This window comes from Silurus meridionalis, chromosome 8, assembly GCF_014805685.1.
Source record: "Silurus meridionalis isolate SWU-2019-XX chromosome 8, ASM1480568v1, whole genome shotgun sequence".
NCBI classification, from domain to species: domain Eukaryota; kingdom Metazoa; phylum Chordata; class Actinopteri; order Siluriformes; family Siluridae; genus Silurus; species Silurus meridionalis.
The window spans coordinates 3,634,417-3,655,664 of record NC_060891.1 but is presented as its reverse complement, the minus strand read 5'-3'; the positions used below and the strand labels follow the sequence as shown (position 1 = coordinate 3,655,664).

Sequence of the window (21,248 nt, the reverse complement as noted above, 5' to 3'; positions counted from 1 at the left end):
CTGTTGTGAGTTTGCTTATAGAGAGAGAGGGTAAAAAGTATGGGAGAGAGAAAGAGAGAGAGGCCCTCTAGGCTTAAAATCCATTCTGTGTAATTTATATTGAGCATATTTTTCAGATTACATTAGTTTTTACATTCACATGATTTCAATAAGCAGTTACATCAAAGGTACATTGCCATTAGCCTTGGGGTAACATAATATTAAAGAAATCTCATTTTCTCATTTTCCCACAATATTAGAATTAACCATTACTTTAGGGGCAGTGGTTAAACAAAGACTACTTATAAATTTAATTGCGTTGCCTAATTTCCAGCATCAATGTGAATAATATATTCATCAAAATGGACTTTGTAGCTAAACTACAGATATATCAGGATTACACTGGGAAACCAAGTGTAATTAAAATTATGCTGTTTTTTGAGACAATAACATTGTTTTTGTTATTTGTTGTTTGTGTTAATATTAGCAATTTAACATTAAAATTACATGTGTAAACAAAAGTAAAAAATGCACAATGATAGCTAGGTGCTGAAACAGGTAGGCTAGCAAAAAAGGGACCAAATTTGACATGGTCTTGGAATTCTAAATGCTTAGAAGCTGTTGCTTGACTTGTACACATCTGACTTGCTTGTTTTGTGGCTGAGGAACCTTGCACCCATTAAAGATCGGTGGGATGACCACCTACTGCACTGGCTGTGGGTTGACTGTGGTACCATGGAGGCCCAGGAGATGAGTAGACTACATTCAAGCTGCCTTTAAGGTCCACTGGTTTGGACAACACTTTGACCATAAGACACAATCAATCATGAGGGGGGCACAAGGTTGGCTGACAGTTGCATTGAAAACTCCTCAGATGCTCCCACACATGGTTGGCCTTATTGTATAACTGCTTTGTCAAGGCTTGAGTGCTTCTGAATGTGGAAACTAAATCCACATATTGCACGGACGTCAGCAGTCTGATTACAGAGGCTTGCTTGTGGCCCCAACAAGGCCCTGGTTTCCACTACTGCCTTATCTAGTAGATGGACAACTGAATAGATTTTTTTTTTCAAAGGAAGAAATGATTTGTCTGCAATATATAATAGATTTGGCCTCTTGGAATATAGATAAGGTGGATTTGGATACTGTAAACAAACAAATGCTGTATGCTAGTATTCTTGCATTTAGGGAAGTTAAATGGAATGCACAGCATCATTTAGTACTTTGGTCCTAAAGATCTAGCCTTCCTAAAGAGATTGCGAAGAACACCAGGAAAACCTCTCTGCTGAAGGCAAATGTAGTGGTCACTGGTCATGCCTTGTTTGGGGCTTATAAACCTGTCTGTAATCTAGAAGCAAGGGACTTTGGTCTGTGACACTCCTCCCAAGAGCCTAGAGAGGAATGTAACTGTTGTATTGGAGTCCCTGAAGACTATGAAAGACTCCCCTTTTGCTCTTCTGATGCTAATTGCGTCAACAGAAAGCGTGGGACAACTACATGCCTTTGCAATAAGCTTGCCTTGTGCATACAGTTGTGGCCAAATGATGATTTCCTTGAACTCTAGGGTTCTGCTCAATGTCATATCATTCACATTTTCTTACCTAGTCTTCTTTAATCTTGTAGAACATCCTGATGGGGTACACACTGAGGGTTCTGTGATCTGCACCAGATGGTGATGTCATTCTGCAGGGGGATTAACTAGTGACCGGCCAGTTCAGGAAGTCTGCACTGAACCTACTTGGATCTATATATGTTTAGAAGGTTCTTCAGGGTTAATGCAGTGTCTTGATGGACTGAACAATTGGATATTAATACTGGAAAAGTCAAGAAGATTTGCACCTAAAAAAAACATACAATAGTTATAGAGACTTAGCTGGTAGGATTTGTTTGACCTTTCGCTTCTCATGAGTGTCATTTCCCGGGTGTTGCCAGATCGTCTTTAATCTGTGTAAATGCTACAGACAAGACAGATTAGATGATAATTGAAGGCCAGGGACAGATTACAGGTGCCCCCCCTGCCCACACTTATTCAGAAGCCCTGAAGCTTCCAAAGAAGGAAAATTTAAGTGTTTACATTTTTTTTTACCCATATTAAATCTTTTTTGTGTAACGAGACAAAATAAGGTTCAGGAGAAATCCAGTCATTGCATCTTATGATTTAAATGTGGAAGACTGGGCAATGACCTGGTGATTGTTAGCTGCTGGCTGTAATGTGATCATTATCAGCAGGTTAATGTGATTTGATTTTGGTACAGCAGTTTAACTAGTTAATATATTGATATATGAGATGGTTTTAAAGGTTTCATGACTAGCTCTGTTTGCAAACAAGTACTTTATTTATCTACATTTTACACAGTCACCTCCAAAATTGTCCACTTGAACAGCAATACAGCGCTCCCAGCGTTCTTGCCACTTCTAGAATGTGTCCTGTAAGTCTTCTTTTCGTACCTTCTGCGGTTCCAGCTGGATCTCCGCAGTGGTATCAAAGCATCAACCTTTGAGCTGGATCTTCCAAATCTGGTGGGTAGGGTGGGCGCAGAAAGAAGATCATGTGGATTGTTCTCCGAAGATCTATATGAATAAGTTGCCGAATGGTTTCTAATTTTTCGAGCGTTGAGCTCTTCATCTCTTCTCGTTTTTAAATGATGTTCTTTCACTCTTGAAGCACGCTTTGCCACTCAAAACACCTCGATGACTCAATGCAGCATCACTGTATGTCAAACGTATGTCATTTCAAATGTCCCTGTGGGGACTTGCTGTCCATGAGGAAATCGGTTAAAACCTGGAGTGGATTTGGCATCCACTGGTTGTCATCTAGGAACATTTGGAGGCTTTTTCAAACTACATCACTTGTTCATCATCAAGCTCGATCCAATCGTTTCTTCAAACGGGCCAGTATGGATGCAGGTTTTCATTCCAACCAAACAAGGGCCAAAACTGATGGTCATTAAAAATGAAAAACATTAGATTTCAACAGGTCAAATTTGGTGTGGACTTGCTTGGTTGGAATGAACACCTGCACCCACCCCGGCCCTTTGTGAAAATGTTTTGACACCCCATGACCTAGGGTTGCAATTTTTTTTTTTTTTTTTTAAACATATCACCAGTAGCACCACCGAGCTGCCACTCATTGCCCACTTCTGTTGAGAACACATTCAGTGTTCGTTAAGAATAATGAAACGATATTCTGGTCCACGTTTGTATACTTCACTTCTAATTCACTTTGAGAAAACTTTTATTTAGCTGTTGTGCTCTGAAACCCTGAAAAACACAAACACACTTTGCCCTGCAGGGTTGCCATGACAAAAGTACGGAAATATTGTTTCCCACCACCGCAGCGTTTGTTTGTTGACTGACAGCATGGCGTGTCAGCAACCTGGTCAGAGGTGCTGACTCATCCCAAAAAAATCTAATACTAATGTTTTATAATATAATGTTACAACAACATTACTTGCAGCTTGCGGTTTGTTCAGTACAAACTGTTTTTTTTTTAATATTTGTTGACAAATCCATCCTGCCCGTATTTAGTTTGAGTCCTTCTATTTTTTACAGCTGCTTCTCTGTGGTTTTATTACCATCTGGATGGCAATGTTGGTGTTTCTCACCCCCCACCTCCAGACACGCTCCCCGTCCTTCAACCCTGAGGAAAGAACTGCTGTTTTTCGATAAACTTGAGGGTGGTCTGGTCTTTTCACATGTTTTCATTGATGCCCCTGTCATTTGTAAGCATGTACCACAACAAGCTTCCATATTTAGCTCTATTTAGTTTGAGTAAATCTGCCAAAAATATTAAATGTATTCAAATTTTTTGGAAAATATACTGTTATAAATTATACTAATTATGGACTGCAGCAGGATATACAAACATTAATAAATAAAAAATGGACATGGGCAAAAGTACTAGGACCCCTGCCTTTTACAGCCATATGTGGTTCTTCTTCACACAAGGTTGGAGGTACACACTTGTATAGGATGTCTCTGGATGTGGGAGCATCACATCACATTTTCCTTTACTTGAACTAGAAGACCCAAACCTGTTTCAGCATGACAGTGAACCTGTACACAAAGCCAGCTCCATGAAGATATCGGTTGGTGTAAAAGATATACTACTCTTGAGTGGGCTGCTATAAAGCTTTGACCTCAAACCTATTGAACACCTTTGGGATGAATTGGAACCCTGACTGCTCTCCAGGCCTTCTCATCTCACCTGGCTTTATCAACACCTTTATGAATTAATGAGCACAAATCTGCACAAGCACACACCAACATCTAGTGGAACATCTTCCCAGAAGAGTGGAGGTTATTCTAAGAGCAAATGGGGACTAAATGTGGAATGGGATGTTCAAAAAACACAATCCTATGGTCAGATGTCCACAAACTGATGTCCATACAGTGTATATACAAGGTGTAAAAGTGCTACTATGCTTGCCTACAAGGCCAAAAATGGACCAGGACCCTCTTACCTCAGAGCCCTCATCACACCTCACACTGCACCACGCTGCCTGAGATCCTTCATCGCTGCTCGACTGGTACCACCTTCTCTTCCGGCAGATAGCACGATAGACCAAAAAAACTTATCAGGAATAGTTTTTATGGAGTTTTAGGCTGAAATAATGAATTATAAAAATAAATAATAAAAATATAATTATTACCTATAAAATAAAGTAAAATGTTAATACAGTACAGTACTGTATACGTAAAATGGCATTTTTGGGGTGGCCTCAGTTTATAAATGGGGGATTACTGTATAAAAAATTTAAAGTACTATCTCAAATAACAGTTTGTGACTCCTTTGAAAGCTCCAAATGTAGACTTTCTAGACACTTTTGTGTGAAATGTCTTTATAATTAAATGTCTTTAATGATTAAAAAAAACTTCTATGGTCTCAGGTCTGTAATGTAAAACCCATGCAAACTCTTATATACGATCCAAGAGCTGACATTTCTAAAGCCTGGTATATACAAGTCTCATTTTTTTTCTCTCCCGTCTGATATTTAAATGCAATCGCAGACGACTTTTACAGCGAAGGAAATGAAACGCAGGTTTGTTATGTTACTCTCGACGGCAGAAGCAGAACGGCACAGAAAGAGGATGATGGGAAAGCGTTCCTGACTGAATCAGAGCGACCGCAGCTTCTCATCAATCATAAACAAACCAGATTACAGGAATTGGTCTGTACTGTATATATTTTTTAATTGAACTTCTGGTATAAATCAGACGAACGTAACAAAAAAAAAAGTCTTCTGTGAAATGCCCCATTACAAAAAAAATTATAAATATATAAATAATACAAAAGCATAAATATGGCTGTGGTCCAATTTCCACACACACACATATATACATATACATTATATATATATATATATATATATATATATATATATATATATATATATATATATATATATATATATATATGAAATCTGAAAAGAGAAAGAGAAATTGATTTGACCTATGAGGGAACCGAAACGAGGAAATAATTGTAAGTCGGCTGATTTGAAAGTATGAAAGTTTACAGTTCAGTGTGATAAGAAGTCGTTTGAGGTTTGAAAGTCATTTCTTTTCCAGCGCGCCTTTTCTGCTCGTCATCCACCTCCTTCCTGCCCACGGGTTTCTCTTTAGGCCGCTGCTGAGCCGCATAACCCGGCACTTCTTCGTCCATAACTGCCAGAAAGTCGTAAAAAGGCACAGGGGGACGCCATGATTGGTCTGGAATCACACCTAAAGAGAAAACAGGGTGGGGAGGAAGGAATCTGTGAGAAAGCACTTAACTTTAAAACTACAGAAGAAGTCCACACTTGTTTTATAGAAAAACCTTTTTATTTTCTTTAAAGAATTTACACATACTCCTTAATATGAATCCTGATTGATTGATTAGCTTCAAATAATATATTAGTTAGGCTTGAATATTTATTTCGACTATACACACGTTTTTTGTAAAACTTTATATTCATTTCATAATCAATGATCTTAAGAAACAGTGGTGGACAAATTACACAAACCATGTACTTATTAGACTACAGTAAAAGTGTCCTTTTAAACTTTCACTTCAGTTAAAGTACAAAAGTATTTGCCTTTAAATGTACTTAAGTATCCAAAGTACTATGATTTATTATGGCTATAAATGTTCCTATTATCATTTTTCATCACAAGACTCAACTGTATGTGAAAAGATCAATCTATTAATAGAACGATAGTAATGACTCAAACACAGATTGATATCTATTACAATTATCATGAGCCCAAAAACCTCCTTTCAACTACTTCAAGAAGATCATGCAAATTAAGCCACAGGTGGTGTGGAAAGTTCGAGTCAGGAGTTTCTTCTATTATTTATTCTTCTCTAAATATTGTTGTTTATCTGATGCTCATGCTAAGTAGATACCACCAAGCGGCAATAGTAAAAAACTTTAGAACGGAGCATGTGCTCGACCCTGATTGGTTGCCCGCTGTGTGTTTGACCACGTTTGACCACGTTTTATTCGCTCATAATAAAAAGGAACGACTGATTTCGCAAAATGGAGTTGAGTAAAAGTTTGACTTTAAAATGTAGTGAAGTTAGAATAAAAGTCTTCTTAAATGAAAATACTTCAGTAAAATGCAGATCCATGAAAAAAATGACAAGTACAGTAACGAATGACAATGACTTCCTCACTTTCCACCACTGGAATGAAAGCAATCGGACATAAATCCATGAGTTAAGACAAATAAGACTGGGTGTTCGATTAGGACAATAAAAAAAAAAAAAAAATTTATTTATTTTAAATAAATTAAACAGACACTACACTGTATATAATCAACAAGGCTTATCATCTTATCAGAGTCTGGATTTCAGCTTTAGATGCAGCTAACGACACTTTTTGTAACATTGCGTCATACATTGTCAGAAAGTCCAGACAAAGCTGGAATGAGATGGATATTAACTTTAGAGAATGCAGAGCTGGAAGCTTTCCTTACTTAGCACAAACCTGTTCCTAACCTTCATTTAGGGGAAAAAAATTAAATTACAGAAGCAATACTGCTCTGTTTAAACTCCCCAAACGAAAGGTCAATGCCGACTTTCCTACTGCATTGTTCCGAGAGCACGTCTTCAGCAAACTTCCAGTAATCCTGGTAAAGAAATTAGCTGAACGTAAACTGGTCTCATCTCGATTCCTGTCAAGCTCATAAAGCCGAAGGTCTCATTGCTGGGAAATAACTGCACGCCGGCAAGAGTGAGAATGTGCCAGCAAGATCGACATGGACCGACGCACTACTGGAATACGTTCACAGGGATTCAGACTGATTATCTGTACCCGAATGGCCTACGGGAAACATGAAAGCATGAAAGCCAATAGACCAGAAAGGGAAGTTACCAAAAAATGTGCCATTGGATTTGAAGGAGATTAAGGACAATTTTTTTTATGAGTTTCTGATATCAGGATCATCCATGAGACAAAGAAGAATCGTCACTTAACCTTCTGGAACAAAGGGTGACAGATGGCAGTGGGATTGAGTGAACGGAACATCCAGAGAAAAAGACAGAAGGTCAATCACTAAAGGTTTACCTGGCATTTGGGATTTTTTTTAAATGTCAGTGATGTTTGCAAAAAAACAATAAACCAGACTCTGTGTGTGTGTGTGTGTGTGTGTGTGTGTGTGTGTGTGTGTGTGTGCACTTATCTTGCACTTATTTCTGGTCCTGCTGTAATAGCGTCATTGCCAGCTTCTTTAAAAGCTCTGTGCTTACACTGGATTACTTAAATTACACAAACATAAATAAACACAGTGCCTTGTACAAGTGCCCTTCCCATATTTTCCACACTGGTACAACCTGGAACTTAACTGGTCTTGTGTCAGTTATACCATACTCACAAACCACCTTAGCCACAAAGAAATGTATTCCACTGTTGCTGTGAAACCCCTAAATTAGTTCTTATGAAACCACCAAATTACACATGATTGCAATATAAATACACCTGCTACATGGAGAGAACATAACTAAGCAATCAAAAACGAGTCCAGAAGATATTTTAATCCTAATTGCAAAAGTAAACTAACCCACCAATAGGCACCAAGCAAGGAAGGCATTGGTCAAAAAAGCAACCAAGAGGCCAAGAGCTGGAGATCATAACATGGAAAGCTGGCCTTTATGGAAGTGTGGTGAGATGTTAGTCATTCTTGGAAACTGGAGTTAAATTTGTTGAAATTTTGTATTTTTTTTTTTTATCTGATAAGACATGGCCCAAATCACTAACACTGACAATCTCAAAATAGCTTACAACTGAAGAACTGTGACTTTTGCGGGTTCCTGTTAAGAGTTGAGACAAAGGTAGCAAAAGATAGGCCAAATAAATAGGCTAGATAACCTCGCTAGGCCTCTCCAGGCCTCCAGACTTGATATTGGGCAGGAGGTTCATCGTGCAACAGGACAAATAACCCTAATGCCAAAGCTACTGTGAAATGGTTCACATCCAAGGACCTGAATGTGTTCATCAAAACCCCAGTCCTCAATCCAATTAGGAATTTCTGCTAAGAATTGATAAGATTTGTTCACAGATATTGAGCAAATTTTGAGAAAAAAAAAAAAGAGATCGGCTTCCAGATGTGCAAAGCAGACGTATCCTGAGAAGACTTGCAGGCGGAACTGCAGTCAAAAGGTGCTTACTGACCCAGAAGTGAACTCCTGCAAGCAACAAATGTCTGTTTTTCTGTTTTGTTTAACATTTGTCTCAGAATAAAACATATTTGGTACCTTCAAATGCTTAACCTTACTGGGTCAATTATTTGATTTGAACAAGATGTCAATTTCCATTCCAGGATGTAACACGACAAGATTGTGGAAAAGTACAAGAAGGTTCATGGTAAATACAGCGCTAAAACACTGCCCATTAGCAATTTGGGTAAAAGACTGCTAGTACTGTGTATGGCAGTTTTGATAGCAAATGAGCAATAGCCCAAAAGCTGGCTTGAACTTATCAGTTCATCTGAGGCATGAATAATGATTACATTTTAAATCTTGCTCCAAAACAATCACAAAAACAAAACCGTTATAGCTAAAAAAAAATACATGGTCAGTCTGTTAGCATAGAGTTCACATGTGGTGCTGAACCTCAAGTGTGATTTACCAAAACACTCCTAGAAAATATCAAACACTATGCACTTGTTAAATAGGACTGTGCTCGGTTTATACGCTGCCTCGCTGGCCATCACTAAACTTTATACACCGCAAATATCTTATTAAACGTCCTGATACCACAGCGGCTAAGTAACGTCAAGGTATACGACCACCTTGTCCTTTTGTGCCAGCATTCTGACCGGGTTCAGATCATTTTGTTTTTGACCTAGCACTCATGAAACTGTCAGCTGCCATTAGCCTAAATCATCTTAGACAAAGTGAAGCGCACAGCGTTCGACAGCTGTTTGCATTTCAGCAGCAGGTAAGAGCAAAGGACTGTAGACAGACCGACTAGAGTGCGGTGGTAAAACCCCCAATGAACATGACGGATGGATGAAAGTATGCTTTTAAATTACAGAGAGTTGGCACGCCAAACCCAAAAGGACATGGCTACGGGAGCTGGAGGGTTGCAGGAACATGGCTGGAAATGATCAGACACAATTAATGAATGTAGCTACTCCAAGTTTACAAGAAGCAGACAGACTGGCACAGGAAGGGTATCTTGCCAGTTTTTTTTCTGTCTCGCAATGACAGAAGAGTGGTGTTCGGTTTAAAAGAATGTTAGCCTACATTAGAATTAAATGTTTTTTTACTTTTTTTAACGCCATTCAAGCATCGGTGGCAATTTCCATGGCAAGATCAAGGTGGGTATGATGAGATGTTATAGCAATTTACAGGGTTCTGACTATGGCAGAGTTCACTGATTAGAGTCCTTCAGTTGATTTTTCCATAAGTGTTGTAGTATTTTCTTTGGTGATACACTTCCAAGATCCCAAAAGCGCCAGATTCCCAGATTACGGGGCGGTTTCAAAAAGTTTTGAGACTAGTTTTCTAACACGCCAACAGGTGGCAGCACAAGGCTGCGTGCACAGTCACAGGGAACACCGAACATCGTCTTGTGTACATTGTCCTATGTGATAACATATTCCCAAACATGCTAGCTAGAACGTTAGTCTGTATTTGTCTGTACAGGTCAAGAAGTGTGGAATTTTAGTGTCTTATGTTATCTCATCATAATATTCATAGTGATTTCTTGAAGAACCAAAACCTCAAGATACATATACAATTACATTTTTTTGCGCTTTCGTGTTTCTTTTTTTTCTTTTACCACTAAAATTAGCAAAGGAAGCCTGGGTGTGCATAGATACACCTCACCTGCAGGCTGCTCCTGGTTGTTGTCTATCTGCTGAAGCCACTGTATGATGTTATCAGACAGCAGAGGGCGCTCTGTGGGGAAGTGATACACGTGCCCAACTGAGCTAAGCTGTGAGAGCACCAGAGCAGGAAGTGGAGGAATGTAGCTAAGATAAGTCTCAAGGACGGTCCTTCCTGCAGGTGTTCGACCCCTGCAAAAATAGAAATTAATTAAGACAGTAATAAACTAACAGTTCGCGTTCATTTTTCAACTTACGAAAATAAATTCCTCACAGATGGATCCAGCATGGCAGCCAGGAGCCCAGCCGTCCCGTTCTTTCGGCTTTTCTCATCTCCTCGAGAGATCGCAAATTCTCTGGACTTTCTTCTCCACCGACAAACATGATCAGCAAAGGCTTCTTGAGCTCCAGGTACCATGGCAGGTTCTCCACTGTTAGTTCAGGCTGATTAGGAGAGTTGTAGAGGAGAGGAAAAGAAAAAAAAAAGAAATCCGTCATGCATGTAGGTGTTGCTAGCATTTATTATTTTTATGATTTGATATTAATTCAGTGGATATCAAATTTGTCAACCAATAAAATTGGAACAAAAACAAAGTAAAAAAAACACAATGACTTCACATTCAAACTCGCGTTCAGACGTACCATCAGCAAGATGGCAGGGGGCACTACTGAGACAATACAAAGAACAGGACAACCCTCCAGAAAATGCTAAAAGAACAAGATGAAAACATATCATGTGAAGTCCCTACAGCACTTTTAAAGAAACTGCAGTAACATCACTCCCTGCAATTGTTAACCATCTCTTGTATTCTTCATGTGCCTGAATAGGGTGGCCAGATGGAGATGATTCCTCAGTAAAAAGAAAAAAAACCTTTGCCCAAGTCACAATAATGTGGTATAACTTTCTGGTCAAAGATCAAAAAGATAGTTTGATGCGAAAACAAGACTATGCCCCAGAGAATACCATATCCACAGTGATGCATGGTGGGGGCATAATTGCACTATGAGGCTGCTTCCTTCTAACCAGAACAGAAAAAGACAGAGGGAATCATCTCACAGAGGGAACCTTCAGGCCTGCAGCAGGAAAACATGCCAATTAATCCTCACCAAAGTCAACAAAAGATTGAGAAGATGAACAAAAGTTTTGGAACAGCCCAGACAAAGCATAGATTGGAATCTTATCAAAATCCTTAAAAATGACTAAAGATCCCCTTGTAATTAGATAAGTCTGGAGGATCTTACCCAAAAAGACTGCGTATTGAAACTCAACCAAAATGTGTTTTGTCAAAGCCGGGGCATGCAGGTTCTTGTTCTGTTCCCTTCACAGTTTCTACATTGTATTTTATTTGAATGTTGATGGTCCCTATATCACGAAGCTCTGACGTGATTCCTCTTGCGTTCGCAATTTGACCGTGGCTATGCGGACGCGGCCTTTTTTATTTTCACTGTATTAAATAATCAGGAGGAAAATAAAGATTAGATCAAAACGACATTAACAATGTCCGTCTCTGCTTTCTTTTACGTCATCAGCTGCACGTTGGCTTTTCTCGAACTTGAATGAATCAGCGGGAGATTGCATTCTTCAAAGCAGCAGTTTTCATTAAAGTGCCGCAATAAAATTCGGATTTGGGAAGAAAAAAAAAATCTCAAAGCCGTTTTAAAACCCACTGGCTCTTCTAATAAGTGCTGTGATGTTGAGAAGATTAAATGATCAGATAACACCAGAGCAGTTTTTGTTGAAGGGTCAGGAGAACGATATGACTCATGAATGAACCGGTTCTTACAAATGTATCCAGTGTGGCTCTCCTGATGTCTGAGATTATCTCCTGTAATGTGGACAAATGAAGGGAATGTGATTTTCTCGGGACTTCCGGGCCATGAGACACCAGGACAGCCGGTAGCATCACAGAGTGCTCATGAACCCTAGAAAGAAAATACAGACATATTAACAATTTAATGACTCATATTTCACATTTACCACTCTCGCATCTCGTCTTCAACATCTCACGTTCAGCTCTCTCGCATCTCACGTTCAGCTTTCGCATCTTACGTTCAGTTCTCTCGCATCTCACGTTTAGCCCTCTTGCATCTCACGTGCAGATCTCTCACATCTCACTTTTAGCCCCCTTGCATCTTACATTCAGCTCTATAGCATCTCATCTCTTGCATTAAACGATCAGCTCTCTCGCATCTCACATTTAGCTCTCTCGCGTCATACGTTCAGCTCTCTTCCATCTCACGTTCAGCCCTCTTGCATCTCACATTCAGCTCTCGCATCTCATGTTTAGCCCTCTTGCATCTCACATTCAGCTTTATAGCATCATCTCTTGCATTAAACGATCAGCTCTCTTGCATCTCACGTTTAGCTCTCTCGCATCTCACGTTCAGCTCTCTCGCTTCATACGTTCAGCTCCCTCGCATCTCACGTTCGGATCTCTCGCATCTCCCGTCCGGATCTCTCGCATCTCCCGTCCGGATCTCTCGCATCTCCCGTCCGGATCTTTCGCATCTCACTTTCTGTACTCTCACATTTTATGTTCAGCTCTCTCACATCTCACATTCTGCACTCTCACAGCTTACACTCAGGACTCTCACATTCTACACTCTCACATTTTACATTCAACTCTCTCACATCTCATATTCTTTATTCTCGTATGAAACATTCCGCTCTTTTTTCATCTCCCATTCTGCACTCACATTTTGCATTTACCACTTTCACGGTTTACATTCAGCACTTTGACCTCTCACATCTTACATTATTCACTCTCGCCTACAATGTGCACATATATGCATTCCATACCATCTTTCTGCCTCCTTGTGCTTAAACAGCCCCAGGATCATTTCTCCTCTTAGAAATTTCGCTGCTTCTTCAAACATGGCCACATCTGCAACAGTGGAAAGGATGTGAATAACTGGGATGTAAACAAAGCCCATATCTGCTGAACCACACTATGTTCCACAACAACTTTGTATACACAATCTGTTTAGTTTTGTTTCCAAATCGACAAACATGGCAGTTGCAGGAAAAATACGTCTTCTGTGATAACAATCTAAAGTTTTTCCAGTGCTCAGGAATCTCGCTCAATCAGGTACGTTAAATGAATTGGCGTGACTGTTCGTTTCATACCCGGATCTTCAGGTGTAAAAAGGCCGAGCACTCGGACGGGTGAGAGAGAAGAGTGTCTGCTATACAGATCTCCTTCCAGGAATGACAAGACTTCATCCGAGGACGACAGAGAGAAAGGGATGGACAAATGACTCCTGTAGAAAAAGAAAAAAAAAAGATTGTGGGATTAGGAGCATCAGCCCAAATCCAAACACGGTAACTAACATCCACATATAAATGACGCACAATTAAACAGATAATGGCACAAACAAAAACATCCCTCTCCCCCACACACTCTCTAGTATACACATGGAGAAGAGAAACACAAGCTGTGGATGAAATTACTCATTCGTTCACCCGTTCACTGGTCCCTATATCGCGCATGGCACGAGCAGATCCAGACACGGATATAGAATCAGAGATGATCAGACATGGGATGCTGATGGGAACAATTTTGTCATAAATGTTAAACCTACAACTGTTGCAGTGTCATACATGTATTGTATTTATAGTAAACAAATGGTTGTTACATTTTCTTTTAATACGAAAATACATTAAATCGAAATGATTTTAAAAGAAAAAACAAACGCTTCTTTAAATTTTTTTTTCAAATGAAGATTAACAACAATACGTAAATATATTTAAAAATTTATTAACATGCATTATGTACAGCATTACATTATTTTCACGAGGGTTTCCTGTAAGTGTCCTCGAACCGACTTCAGAGGACAACTGCGTAAAATGTGGTGCGGTTCTGCTAATTCGGGTTTTGGCAAAGCTTCTTTTCCTGAGAAGATTTTCTATTAGCTGTTGGCAAAAGTACATCAAATGTACAGTCGATATCTGAGTGCTTTGTGGGTAAAACTCAAACTCTGACACTACAAAATGGCTGACACCTGATTATACGAGGTGGTATTAAAAAGTTTGTTTACAACAACTCTGCCATGTTAATCTATATTTTATGTGACTTTTAGGACATGCCTCGGGCTCTGTAGTGTCATGATGCATCAGTGGTGCTGAGAGAACCCGCTCTAAAACAGTCGGAGGGCCTGTGGATCAAACCATAGTATAACCAAGCTGCTACTCTTGGGCCCTTGAGCAAGGCCCTTAACCCTCTATGCTCCAGGGCGCTGTAAAGCAGCCGACCCTGCGCTCTGTCCCCAGCTTCCTGACATCACTGTGATATAACATGATTGTATAAAATTTGTTGTGCTTTCTACACATCATATTCCACATTTAGTTTGCTGGTATGATAACCTCCACTCTTCTGAGAAGGTAGATTCCAGAATTACTAGATCACCACTACATTTTGGCATGTGCTTGTGAAGATTTGTGCTCATTCAGCTATAAGGGCTTTATTGATACCAAAAGGGCAGATACAGATGTAAGATAAGGTTGATGATAAGAAGGCCTTTGGTGCGATCAGTTTAATAGCACGGCTTCTCTATTTTCAATCTGCAAAAAAATAAACGAGGTACTGTGCAAGTGCCTGATTTGTCGTTTCTAAGCTACGAAAACCACTCAGGAAAGGGATTTGGTCAATTTAGAGATTTTATCAGGAACGATGTGGCTTTCTGTCACGATGCAGAACGCGTCATAACCATACTCTGGATGCACTGTATCTGTAGCTGATATTTGGTTTGTTGTTGTGGCTTGGAAATGGAATCAAATGGAGCCAGAGCTCTGACCGGGATAAAAGCCTTTATAGGAAATCAATGAATGAATAAATGAATGAATTAAAGAATGAATTTTGCCACATAATTACACATGATCACAAATGCAAGAGTGCATGGCATGGCACTTATTCAGCACAAATGTGAGCGTGATATCGCTTTCATACCACTGTGTTTTTATGTTGAGTAATGGACACAATACGGCCATATTTTTTCAGCAAAACATATTGAGAGCAACGTAAATCATGGATTCAGAAGAAACAGATGAGCTTTACATACAGAGACAGAACCCTGTTGCAACCCTGATGTCATTTTCAGTGATTGATTCTAATCTGTACATGAATATATTGCACACTCGAACGCTTTTAAACTCAACGATTATGAGTAACTTACCTGATTATCTGAAGTGCAGCAGCCTAGAGCATGATATATCTGTTTTAAGAGCTTTTGGCTGCTTTCAAAAAGTCATTAAAGTTGCAACCTAATATAAGTGCATTTGTACAGGCTATGAAACAGATGTTGGAGCGATGAGACTAAAATGAATGCCTTTTTCTGGAGACTCTGGTGACCTCATTAGAAATACAGATTAGGCCCAAATCCACTCAAAGTGCTTAGACAATGATTCTCTAAATTTATGATTCTGTGATGCTCAAGGACCTTTTCAAAATGCACACGTACAATGGTACGTATCGTACGATCACTGAGGTTGCCTGAAATGCCTGGACGAACCGGTCATAATGTTTTGTTCGTTTTTGTGACTTAATCAAAAAGAGAGATTCTGCAAAACAAAAGAAATCTTTGCCATCATTTAAGGAAGTGTAGAGCGAAATGCCTCTCCATCCTCATCGAGAACGTCTTTCTGTTGTGCGTTTGTGTGTGAGAAAGAGAGGGAAAGAACAAGCAACTCACAGCAAGATGAATCTATACAGACTTTCAGTTCCCAGCATGCCTCTGTAAGACTGAGTGTCCACACCCAGACGGAACAGTAGGACCAAGGGGAAAGAGGAGACATTCTGATCATGGCACACACATGTCCACTCGCCGCAGTCTACTGAAGCCAGGGTGATATCACTCACATCTAAAGTGACACACACACACACACACACACAAATAAATTCAAGCTTAAATAACTGAAAATGGCTCCACAACCATCAATCTGCATTTTCTCTACCTTCAAGTGCATCAGCAACCTCGACGTACTGCTGCAGAAAAGCCATGGACACGGTATCCCCTGTACAGGACGGAGAAAATGTCCACTTTTTGCACTTATTTTATAGTTCAAATTTTATCAGGTCCAAACTTTCCACAGCTCACTTTAAGGACAACCAAAAACTTACATTTGACATAAAAGAGCACCACCGTGAGGCCGTTCTGGGTTACTGCGGTGCTGAATGTGTTGGCTGTGAGCTCCAAAACCGACTCGGTGTCCAGCATTACGCCACGGTCTCTATACACCGACTCCGCAACCTCATCATCCAAAACATCTGAGAATACATAGTGACATGGTGCACACACGCCTCCAGTTAACACATGAATACATTGTCTACATTTGCCTTTTTCCATGTCAAGTTCCAGCAAAAATCTCTCACCTAAAGAAGTCCACTGATCTTCATCCTCCTCTTCCTCCTCATCTTCTTGAAATGGGTGTCCTCGAATAAGGCTAACAACTTCTTCGATGTTCTTCAAGGTGAAATACTTCACTTCCTGTTACGGAGAAAATCACACAAATTCTTTTCTGATCAGTACCAGATCTCGTGACTACAGGGTTGTGGTATAAAACTCATATCTAAAATCTGATTTAAAAAAAAAATTATATATATATGTTATATTTTTGTTTCCCTTGCCAAATTAGACATGAGTTGATTCATTAAAAGAAGTAGAAGAACTAAGTAAAAAGAATAAATCATATGGGCTTCAGCTTCCTGGCAAATTCGAGTGCCTGATGTGTTACATTTTTCACAAATCAAAATCAAATCAAAACATTTTCCTCTCATGTTAACCCTTTAACCTACAGACTCTTATTGCCATTGAATACACTCTCACTGGATTGGCTGCCTGTCATGCTTGAAAATCAAAAGTATGTCAGAAAAAGCCTCTTTCTTCAAAGAAGCCTGTGATTGGCTAATGTCTTCATGATCGACCCTCAGGGAGTAAAATATTAGACAGTGCGAGGAAATTATTTTGCTCAGATGAAATACTGACCTTGTGTGGAAGACGGTATGCTGTGTTATAGCTGGGTGGAGTTTTTACTCTGGGACTGTCCCTGGAACATGATTCAGAAACATGCAGACAAATACACCGATCAGACCTAACATTAAGACCACCTGCCTAATATTGTGTCGGTCCCCCTTTTGATGTCAAAACAGGTGTATTCTGACACCTTACTATCAGAACCAGCATGAACTTCTTTAGCAATTGAAACAAAATGACCTTGTCACCGGTTTACCACGGTTCCTTCCTTGGACCATTATTGAGATACTGAGCACTGCAGACTGGGAACATCCCACAAGAGCTGCAGTTTTGGAGACGCTCCAACCCAGACCTCTAGCCGTCGCAATTTGTCAAACTCGCTCGAATCCTTACGCTTGTCCATTTTTCCTGCTTCTAACACGTCAAATTTGAGGACAAAGTGTTCACTTGCTGCCTAATATATCCCACCCACTAACACGTGGATGATGAAGAGATAAACTTTCTTATGGCTTCTCCCATCAGGGGTCGCCACAGCGGATCATCCGCATGTTTGATTTGGCACGTTTTTTCATGCTGGATGCCCTTCCTAACGCAACCCTCCCCATTTATTCAGGCTTGGGCTTGGCACTAAAGCTTGTGCAAACCTAATGGCTGGGGTTGGTTCCCTGACCGGGGATCGAACCCGGGCCGCAGCGTTGAGAGCGCCGCATCCTAACCACTAGACCAGAAGAGATAATTGGTGGAATTCACTTCACCGGGCAGTGGTCATAATGTTATGCCTGATCAGTGTATAATTGAATAAACTAACAACTGAAAGTAATTAAAAAAAAGATTAATAAAAAAACCATTATATCCCCTATAACACACATGAATATGTTAACACATGCAACAATGACATATACATGAGTCACATTTCCTTTTGTTTTTACTGCACTTGATGGCAATTAAACCCTTCATCAACTTTGAAAGACATCAGACATCATGTAGGAAACCTGTGAATTAGAACGAGGCCGAGTTCCCCTCGAAACCTCCAGGCCAAAGTCTCAGCAGTGCTCCGATCCATGTGCAGCGTCTCGGTCCGAGCGAACAAGAACAGCACAGGTGCGTTGAGATGATTGTAGATCACATCCACTTCATCGGGATCCACTTCTGCCTCGACCTGTCGTCAGGGGCATGAATTTGACAACTTTCTCAAAATTAAAACATGTGTTTCATTGAGAGAAATTCGGGTCCCACTCACCAGGACTGGTGCCTCCATCAGCTGAAGAAAGGTGTGTATGTTAATTGTGCTCAGTGGCTTTTTCATGAGTGTGTGTGGACACGGTTCAGACGGACGAGACACGCCGTTGCAGTGGAGGAACCAGAGACGCGCCTGGGCGGGGGACGCATCAGCAACCCTGTAATATGTTTAAACAGATTGTTTATTATTTATTCTGAACAATCAATGCGAGTATTTATTTGTTTATTTATAGAATTCATAAGTCACGGCAAAGGAGGAATCGGTCAGAGGAGCATCCTAGAGGACAAGGTACTAAATAGATCCTCAGTTCAGGTTGAAGAAGCTATTCTTTCACAATTTGGATTCTCCACAAAGCTGGGCTATGAGGGCAAGAGGGTCTCTGGTCATATAAAACCAAACAGAATTTTCTGACTCTGGGTGAAAGGTAATCAAACCCTCCTTATCACTATTAGAACACAATGAAGCATGGTGGTGGAAGCTTGTTGGCCTTCATGATGCTGGCGCAGGCCAATTTAAGGTTTAAACTATCTGTTGTAATCTATTTAGCGTTTCTATTACTTTAGTAACTTCACTATCGGCTGTTTGAACATTCTAAAGCTTTTGGTTCACTTATAGTCTGTATAAATAACAGAATATTCTCAAAGACTGTATGAAATGTAGAATCTGTGAATCTGTTCACTCGTACCCCATATGTTTGAGCAGAGGAGCTCCGGTAGTCTGCACAAACTGATACTTCCCTCCGTAAACAAACGCCGCCTCCATTAACGCCCGGTGCTCTGCTCAGAAACATTCAAAGTTTACTATACAGTGAAACCAACGTCACATATATCACTGAATTGTTATCATCATTTCAAATGAGTATGTATAGATATACAAACGAAATTAGACACATTAGAATCAACCTGGAAGCCCAAGCGCAGGTACGTGACCCATGACGAGATCCGTCTTTCCCTTCGCCAGTCTTTCGACGCCGACCAGCTCGGCCGGGGTGTGAATGTAACGGACCTCATTGAACAGCAGCGTGCTGTACGCAAAAAAAAACAAACAAATGGTCAGGAGCAATCTGTGGGCCGAATAAACACTACATGCAAAAATAATAACGAGAAATTAATTAATTAATTAATTTCCCATCTCACAATAGCATGTGGGACACAATGGCGTTGACGTCAAAAATGGTGTCCATCTCAAAACTTCTCAAGACATCAGCACCTCTGAGGGAAGAAAAAGGTGCAGTCAAGTTGGATTTTCCATCAGTCCATATATTAGTGTTTAAAATCCACAATATGTTTTAAACAGTAAACCTGAATAAATAGGCTTTCCGCATCACTTCTTTCTCTGTGCAGTAATGGACGACATTTTCTTCAGAGCAGTTCACCTACAGAGATTCAGTTTGGTCAAGTTTTGTATTGCACATTTTTAGAGCAGTTTTCTCATATCACTTTTATAGTGTTCTTAACTATAATACCAGTATATAATATATAATATTATATAGACATAAAGTGGGCTATCAAATCTTAATATCATTTAATAAATAGTCAGGAATATGATCAGACTTTCAGTACACTTGTGTCTCATAACTGGATTTTTGACAACAAACGAAACTGACCAACACCACCGATATTCCGTAGTCCTCCAAAGCCACAGCGGACATCTCCAACTGCTCTACGAACTTCTGAACAAGTGGATCGGCTGCAAAAAAAAAAGCCCACGCTAAGTATGTTCAGGCGTAAAAAAAACCTTACTGACTGATTGATCTGATGATCATTCAAGCAAATTTAACAATACCATAAAATAAATAAAATCTTTTGGAAAGGAAAACCAAAACATAAAAAGGAAATGTGCATCAGACATCTAATCAATTAGTGACGTAGAGGCATGTATTTATATGATGCTGCTTCCACCACCATGCTTCATTGGGTTCAATGAGATGGGCGGGGCTTCCGGTAAAAAGTAGATATTTCAAAATATGAATTATTTTTATATTATTTGTATGCTACCACCACGAATTGCAGGTTGCAAACATTATAAATAAAAAACAAGTGCATGACAACCTTACCGTATTTACCAAAGTAAACGAGACACGTGTTTCCGGTGTGCACGTGCTCTTTAAAGCCCTCAGCAGTGAGCTGCAGGAGCTTAGCAGGATTTCCATAAGCGCATTGTTCGCATCCAAAACACAGCAAAAGTGCAACAACAGACCATGAGTTCATGATTCCACTGTTGTGCATTTCCCTCTGGATGTATCCATATAACAATCTTCTTCTTCTTGGAAAAAAAACTAGATGCATTGCAAAAGCATTGCAAATAAACATTTCATAGCAGCATGCTACTGTAAACACATATACCTGAACTGTATTAAATCCTTCAATGTAATTTTAATTACTTCCTGAACTGCGTTTCGAATTCCAAATAATTTCTTATCCACTACCCTAGTTCACTATCTAGGGGACACTTTAAAAGTCCTTTGCATCCTTTGTAGGAAACTCGACATTCATATGATGATAATTTGGGATTCCACGCCCCCCGGAAAACAACATAACCTCTAACAGCCAATCAAAGACTGTGGCGGGACTTAGAACTAACCAATGATTTATAGACTGGGTGGTGCTTTAATGGTTAGAGCGTTTTCAACGGAACCCGACATTTTGGCTCGAAACACGGCGGATTTAAGGCTGCGCTCAGATCCGAAATGGCGTCACACTGCAACGAGTTTCCCTCACTTCCTGAAAAGGCGGGTACATAAGCGAGA

At 39.9% G+C, this 21,248-nt stretch overlaps 1 protein-coding gene across 2 annotated transcripts; it reads right to left on the bottom strand.

Moving 5' to 3' along the window:
• Window positions 1–5,362: 5,362 nt before the first annotated feature.
• Window positions 5,363–21,138, bottom strand: txndc16 (thioredoxin domain containing 16). 2 transcript variants are annotated; one of them, XM_046855341.1, is made up of 20 exons: window positions 20,556–21,138; window positions 20,106–20,188; window positions 19,801–19,874; window positions 19,636–19,710; window positions 19,402–19,523; window positions 19,185–19,275; window positions 18,500–18,656; window positions 18,252–18,418; window positions 17,272–17,332; window positions 16,659–16,773; window positions 16,407–16,553; window positions 16,241–16,300; window positions 15,979–16,147; window positions 13,418–13,551; window positions 13,091–13,175; window positions 12,075–12,213; window positions 10,933–10,998; window positions 10,565–10,734; window positions 10,292–10,482; window positions 5,363–5,700 (listed from the first exon to the last, which is right to left on the bottom strand). In XM_046855341.1, exons 1-20 carry the CDS (start codon window positions 20,809–20,811, stop codon window positions 5,492–5,494), a joined length of 2,571 nt encoding a protein of 856 aa, XP_046711297.1. In that variant the 5' UTR covers window positions 20,812–21,138; the 3' UTR covers window positions 5,363–5,491. The 2 variants fall into 2 exon arrangements, with proteins under 2 accessions (XP_046711297.1, XP_046711298.1); XM_046855342.1 differs by lacking the exon at window positions 10,933–10,998 and having other exon boundaries at window positions 5,365–5,700.
• Between the last annotated feature and the right edge of the window lie 110 nt (window positions 21,139–21,248).